The 6792-nt window shown below is 40.8% G+C and overlaps 1 protein-coding gene across 1 annotated transcript; it reads right to left on the minus strand.

The window, feature by feature from the left end:
* Positions 1 to 245: 245 nt before the first annotated feature.
* On the minus strand, positions 246 to 6792 carry LOC310810565 (transcription factor E2F3-like). The gene is made up of 7 exons (XM_083678379.1): positions 6347 to 6792; positions 4450 to 4561; positions 4026 to 4245; positions 3714 to 3872; positions 3445 to 3559; positions 3219 to 3360; positions 246 to 3020 (listed from the first exon to the last, which is right to left on the minus strand). The coding sequence occupies exons 1-7, from the start codon at positions 6617 to 6619 to the stop codon at positions 2749 to 2751; spliced, it is 1293 nt and encodes a 430-aa protein (XP_083534505.1). The 5' UTR covers positions 6620 to 6792; the 3' UTR covers positions 246 to 2748.

The raw sequence follows: 6792 nt of genomic DNA on the forward strand, positions 1-6792 counted from the left end.
TATAATACGTGTTTCTACTGCTTGCCTGCGTGCATGTGATACTTGTTTTAGTCCTTGGAAGTCATTCTGCACATTGAAATGCTCCTAGTGTCCCAAAGACAATAACAACGATATTGTCCCCCAAACTAGGGCTAGAGTAGGTACAATTCCTGTGGGAGAATCAGTCAATTCTTGTGCCTTGTGTGCAAGAAACACTGATGCTAGAAAAGAGGAATTATTTGAAACAAAGACTCTTTATTGCCATATTCATATTGCTTTTATTCAAGTTTTGGTGAATTTCAAACATTCAAAATAGAAAATATATCCCCAATGACACCAGCCTAACAGGAAACCCTGCTCAGAAACGTACCATTGACATCAAAGCTTTCAATTCAACATACACGTTAAAAAAGCCATGTCACATTAAAACACACAAAATTAAATCTATTTTCCAAACATTCACATAACACACACACATATCTCCATGCACTCAAGAAAATGAAAATAAACTTGAATAAGGGGTTTCATCTTTTTGTAGTAAAATCGTCTCCACCATATACACATATGGTGACATACTTTCACATCACTTCAATTGTTTAACATTGTAGATGCATTTGTGGCCAGATTCTGGTCAGCAAAGTGAAAAAAACATAGAGAATTATTTTATATAAATTCTTATATAACACAAATAATTCAAATCTAATTAGTAACAAAAAAGAGTTGGGTTTATAAATACATATTGACATGAATATAAATATGAAACTAAAATACAAACCAAAAAATATGTAAGAGGAAATATTGACAAGTTTGATGAACTTGGGAGGATTTCTGTAAATAAACCAACATTTTCCAACAGCATAGTATAGAGGCTAACACTGGCCAAATTTAACTCCCCAAATTATATTTCGAAGGGCTGACAGTGATGGCAACAATGTCGCGTGAACTCATAATATCTCATGAGTTCCATTTCAACACTATCACTGAGGAACTCAACACAAAATGCAAAATAATTTACAAATTCATGCACAAATTAACTAGTTAAATGCAAACACACACTGGTAGAAGCAAAGCCCTGGGAATAGAATGTTTTTGAATGATCCTGCATTAGATTTTGGATATCTGGGACAGTATGATTTGAACTTTCAGTCATATCTTCATTGATATCAACAGTGAAACTGTTCCAGATCTCCAATATCAGAAAAAGGAAAAGTGAATAGGTCTACACACAGACTAAACAGTTCTGGAAGAATTATGTGTGTTTATATGGCACCTGTGGAAAGGTAGAAAATATTACTTGAATAGTTTTGTAACATAAATGCAAATTTAAAGCCAAAAATACATCTACTATTTATGAAGCATTAATATTGTAAAACAGATCTTACGTCAGAGGTAGTCTATAGTACCTAGTGCATTAACAAATTAGAAAATTGTACCTTAATTTACAAATGGCTTCTAGATTGAGGGCAACAACCCCAGCTTATACTTTCCATTCAGAAAGGCATAAACAAGCATCATTCAAACGTCTAATTAAGACTATATATCCTGTCCTTTCACTGGGTCAAGTTAGAGAATTACATGACATCATGTCCAAATATGATTTCTATTTCCCACACTAGACCGACATACACAACTGAATGCATTTAGCTTTGTGCACATTTGTTCTGCTTTGTTAAATGTGAATCCCTTTATTCTCCACACAAAAAGAAATGCTGATGTCCGACACATTTCCCTTTAAAGTAGAGTCACAGACAAGCAAGACATTTCCATATTCCTTTCATGGGCCTCTGCTCTAGTCACGATCTCAAAATGGGGATGGCTGTTTTCAAATATTCAGATAAGCACAAAGAGCAGGAGTAAAGTGCATCTAGAATAACTTTGCTCGAAGGGGCGGTTTCCCAGACACAGATTAAGCCTAGTCGTGGACTAAATCACATTGTCAATAGAAAATATCCATTGAAGATGCTTTTTAATCTTGGATTAGGTTCAAACTGTGTCCGGGAAACTAGCCCTATAAGTACTCATGGGGTGCCAACTTAATACCACATCAGCCAAGAACCCACTGCATATGCATCAAAATCATCACTAACTGGGACATTCAGACGGCTGCTAAAACATCTAAAAAGTTGTCACTCAAGATAAATTGGTAAAAGATTGTAAACCAACATTTGCCATAAGCAAAATACATTACTTGTTCAACCTTAATTTCACACGATTACTATCAATCCCATCTCACGCTTAAATGAATCATTCAACTAAAGTCCCCAATTAAAGCTAAAAGCTCAAATTTCACTATATGATATCTCCCAATGAGTGTGCTTAAAATATTTCCTAAAAGTTGCAAAGCCTCACTCACAGGTTTGCTCACCATGACACACTCACTGTCGTGCCTATTATGAGGAAATGCACAACATAAGCACAAACTTAAGAGATTGATCAGAATACACCAATCATGTATGACATCCACAGGTACACATCAGAAACTGTAATACGTGCATGTGCGCACTCACACACAATTAATGGAGGGTTGGTTTCTAGTGCCAGGTTTGATAAGGCAGCTCTTGAGAGTTCAGGTTTAAGGCAATCCATACACCAAGGCAGGCAGGCAGACAGAGAGAGAATTTTCCTCAAGCCAGCATGTATACACCTCTTTAAACAGAGGGATAGGTTGCGATAGAGATCTCCACTTGGGCCAGTCCCTCTCAGTTTGAGCGATCTCCAGGATACATCTCCAGGATATATCTCCAGGATAGGTCACCCCTTGTCCTCCGCTCAGTTACACAGGAGGTCATCCAAGGGTAGCCTGTCAAAGTCATAGGCGTCAAAGAGGTCACTGATTCCCTCGTCATCCCCCAGGCTCAACATGTAGTCCTCGTTGAGGAGGGGGGGTGAAAGGTTGACGAAGGGCCCCTCCAAGGCAGAGGGGATCTGATCCTCCGTCTGCTGCAGGAGGCTGGTGAAGGGCGAGGTGATGGGCGACAGGTTGGTGACCGTCACTGCTGAGGCAGGTGTGGCGCCATAGCTGCTGCTGCTGCCTCCACACTCTGTGTGTTAAAGGAAGACAGGGTGTGAACAATACTACTAAACTAAACCCAAATCCAAACGTTGAGGAAAAGTAAGGAGATTGACCACATGTTGCAATGCCCTCAATCTACAGGTGTTCTCATACACATTTCATAATGTATGTGCCTGCTAAGGCCATGAACAACAGTGTGCAGGGCATCGTAATTATGGATATTGACCTTCTGAGACTTTTAAGAAGGGTGAAGAGTTCCCATTCACATCAAAACTGCCGTTTTTCACTGGACTGCTGGGTGTATTCTCATCCGGACATAGGAAGACATCTATCGGCCTTTTGGAGCTGGTTAGATGGACTGAGAGACTCTAGAAAGGGGAAACATCATTAGAAATGCACCTGGTAGACCAGAAAGAGGGCTGTCTCGCAGGGTGGGCAGGGTATTTCCTTACCTCCTGTGGGTCTGGAACCTCTAGCTTTGTGTCTGAGGGTGCTTTCACCACAATCACTGTCTGGTCCTTCAGGTTGCGGAGCTGCCGGATGTCTTGGTAGGTCACATAAGCAAACGTGGAGGAGGTTAAAGAAAAACAGTGTGTTTGGGAAACCTTTCCTCCCACTGTGACCAGCTTTAGAGTGGCCCAACGTTCTGCCCTCTCACTCCACCCTCTCACTCTGCCCTCTTACTCCTTTCTGCCTTCCCTCTCCATGTGTGAAAGGATATTTTTGGTTGTGCAAGGCCTCGTTCATCTGTCGCACGTCCAGGGTGCAGCTCTGGAGCAGCTCGTCCAGCTGGGTCTCCTCCTGGCCCAGATCAGCCACCTCCCTGGTCAGGCTCTGACGCTGGTTCAGCGAACCCCCATCCTCAGACAGGTTACATCCCCTGTGTGTGTGAAGAGAGACACATGGGAAACACATTTCAACACAGGCTCTCAAACTGGGACGAGCCACTACTCCTGAGGCTGAGGTAAACTCACAGTTGGACCTTGTTCGATAAAAATATTTAGCTATATCTGTATACTTGTGCGATGCTTACATCCATTGAATGTTGTTTTTGGATTTCTTCTTGATGAGGTGTACCCCCTCCAACACATTGGTAATGTCATAGAGGCGCCTCTTCTGGACCCTGAGGATCTCTGCCGCCTGATTCAGGTCTATGACACCATCAGCGGACTGGCCAAGCAGTTCCACAAACTTCTTGGTAAGCAAGCCCAGTGACGTGTCATAGCGCGTCTTCTCTGTCGGTGACTTTGGAGCTTTCATGAGAAAAAATGAAAGAAATAGAAGATGATATAAGTGGTACTAACAATATTTTCAGGGATACAAATTCTCAAACTTTCTGTGTGAAAATGTGCATCATTACAGACCAACTCACTTCATTAGAATTCATGATTCATCGATACAATGATTCAGCTTCATCAAATCACAAAACTCAATTTGCCTTGTTAACCCTATCTTACTTTTGGGGCTCTTTAGTCCTGGGAGAGAAGCTCCAGCTTTGCCTCTGGGGGTCTTTGCTCCTTCAATGGGGTACTGATGGTCCGACTCATCCAATGCCAACCTCCGCTTTGCCTAAAGGAGGTAAAGAGTCATAAGTATGCATCAGTCATCTCTCTTTAAATTCAAGACTGCCACTTCTGCTTTCAAAAGCACCACAGGAAGAGCATTCAAATCATACTAACAACTTCAGTATGGAATAACCAGACACCAATGTGTCAATGAGTATGTAGACTTACCCTATTATCTCATTATCCATAATGTCAAGCTAGGGATAGTCACCCATGTAACAGAGAAAATATGATAACCCATCTGTATTGCCGTAAGACAATATTTAAGGATTGTTTCTAAATATCAATCCCAAATTGAATCACTGTCTATCATCCACTGAAATGGTATGGGCCTAAATTGTCTTTGAATAAAAACGGTTCAACAGTGAGCCCCACTCCCTGTAGTATGCTACCTTCACCAGAGTATAGAAAAATACAGAAAATACCCAAATTCTATTGACAGACATGTTTCATATGTTAAAGGCATTGCTTAATGTGATACATCTTTAACCTCTTAGGTCCATGATCTGTAATTTCCTCATGGAGTGAGGGACACTGAAATGTCAGCCATTTTGTTCAGCATGGAATGGGGGGTTACTTTAGTAAATCTGTCTACATAAGAAGGTGGAGAGATAGTAAGAATAACTGAAATATACAAATATTGCCTTCATTGTGAGGCTAAAAAGTGTGAAGCCTTTTTTAAGGCATGTCAATGAAGGCATTTGTGTCAAGTAAATCACAAAAGGCATATATCAAGAGTGTAAAGTATATTATACCTTTGAAACTAATCTAAGTCCACTTCTTCATCAAGCACATTGAGAAAGGGAATAGCAACCAGAAATAGCTTTAAAGGAAATTGATGAGCTAAACACCATAGGCTTAGCTACTGTAGCAGATTCATACCAAATATGGCTGCCATCTTATACCTAAAGATATGAATTATCTTTACCATGTGTTCACCCCTCTTCTGAATGTTACCTCTGTAGGCAGGGGATGCATCTGAGGGGCCAACTCAAAACATGTATATCTTGTATTTCATAGCTTTAGCTAGCTAGTGTAATTCAGGTTCTGTGCATGTAGTTGAGTGGTATTTTCATGACGTGTGTTAGCGACACAGCAAGCATGGTAGCCTAATTATGATGTTGATAAAAAAAAAAAAATAGAAAAAAAAAAAAAGATACAAAAAGTGCATATGCAGATAACAGATTAGCTACTGATGCTCAACTTGGTTGGCTAGTATTAGCTACAATACTAGTTAGCTGCCTGGCTAGCTATCGAGAGCCAGCCAGCCAAACCTTACCAACTCCCTTCCCCCCAGCCCCAGTCCAAAACACGAGCAGGCCAGATTTCTGACAAGATTATTACTAGTCAGCAAGCTGGTTGAGAAAGTAAGGCAAGCTGATTGAGAAGCTAACAGTTTAACTTTATTCTAGACTTTGACCTGAAAGAAAATAGTTTTGACAGAAGCTTGCTTTATATAGTTAGTAGCTATAGTGACCTTTTCTGTTCGGGTGTGACCTCTTGAAGACTTAACCTAGTTAGCAAGTACTAGTTAGTGGTTGTCTTACTAGGCAGCAAGATCTGTCTAACACAGAAATGGCACAGTGATTTTGCTAATGCTAAAGTGTCAACCATTGCACTGGGTAACTCGAGGTTTCATAAAACAGCCAGCTGGCTAGAATCTACCAAGCTATTATGTTTGCTTGCTAGCCACATAGCTAGCTTGCTACCAGGCTGAGGAGGGTAGCTTGTTATGCTCTTTCATTAATTCCAGTCACTGCGGTTAAATAAAATGACATTAGCTGGTTACCGGTGGACGTCCTAATGTAGGTCGCTGTCCTGTCCCGTTTCTTGCTCCGTGCGGAGTGGAGTATAGGTTGACAGCTGGAGGTTCGGACAGACAGACATTTGAAGTCTGTGTAATGCAAGGCGGTGGAGTTATAATTTGTATATATGTGGTAGTGGAAAGATTAGAGGTTAACCGATCGGACAACGCCGTTAAAACCACATTTTTGTCCAGAGAAGAGCACCCAACCCCTGCTATTATGACTTTATCCGGGGCTGATGAGATCCCTCTTCTCATCTTTGTGGGCTCGGGTACCCTTTGTCCCTATAGTTTGAAGCCCCTTTCCAGCAAATCCACCGCAACAAAATAAAAAATATTGACAATAAAGAATAGATGATACTCTTGTTTGCCGATTTGTTAATAATTGTTCCTATATCGACTGCGTATTTAGGCAGATGCAATGGATTAAA

This window comes from Argentina silus (genome assembly GCF_951799395.1).
Source record: "Argentina silus genome assembly, chromosome: 10".
NCBI lineage: Eukaryota > Metazoa > Chordata > Actinopteri > Argentiniformes > Argentinidae > Argentina > Argentina silus.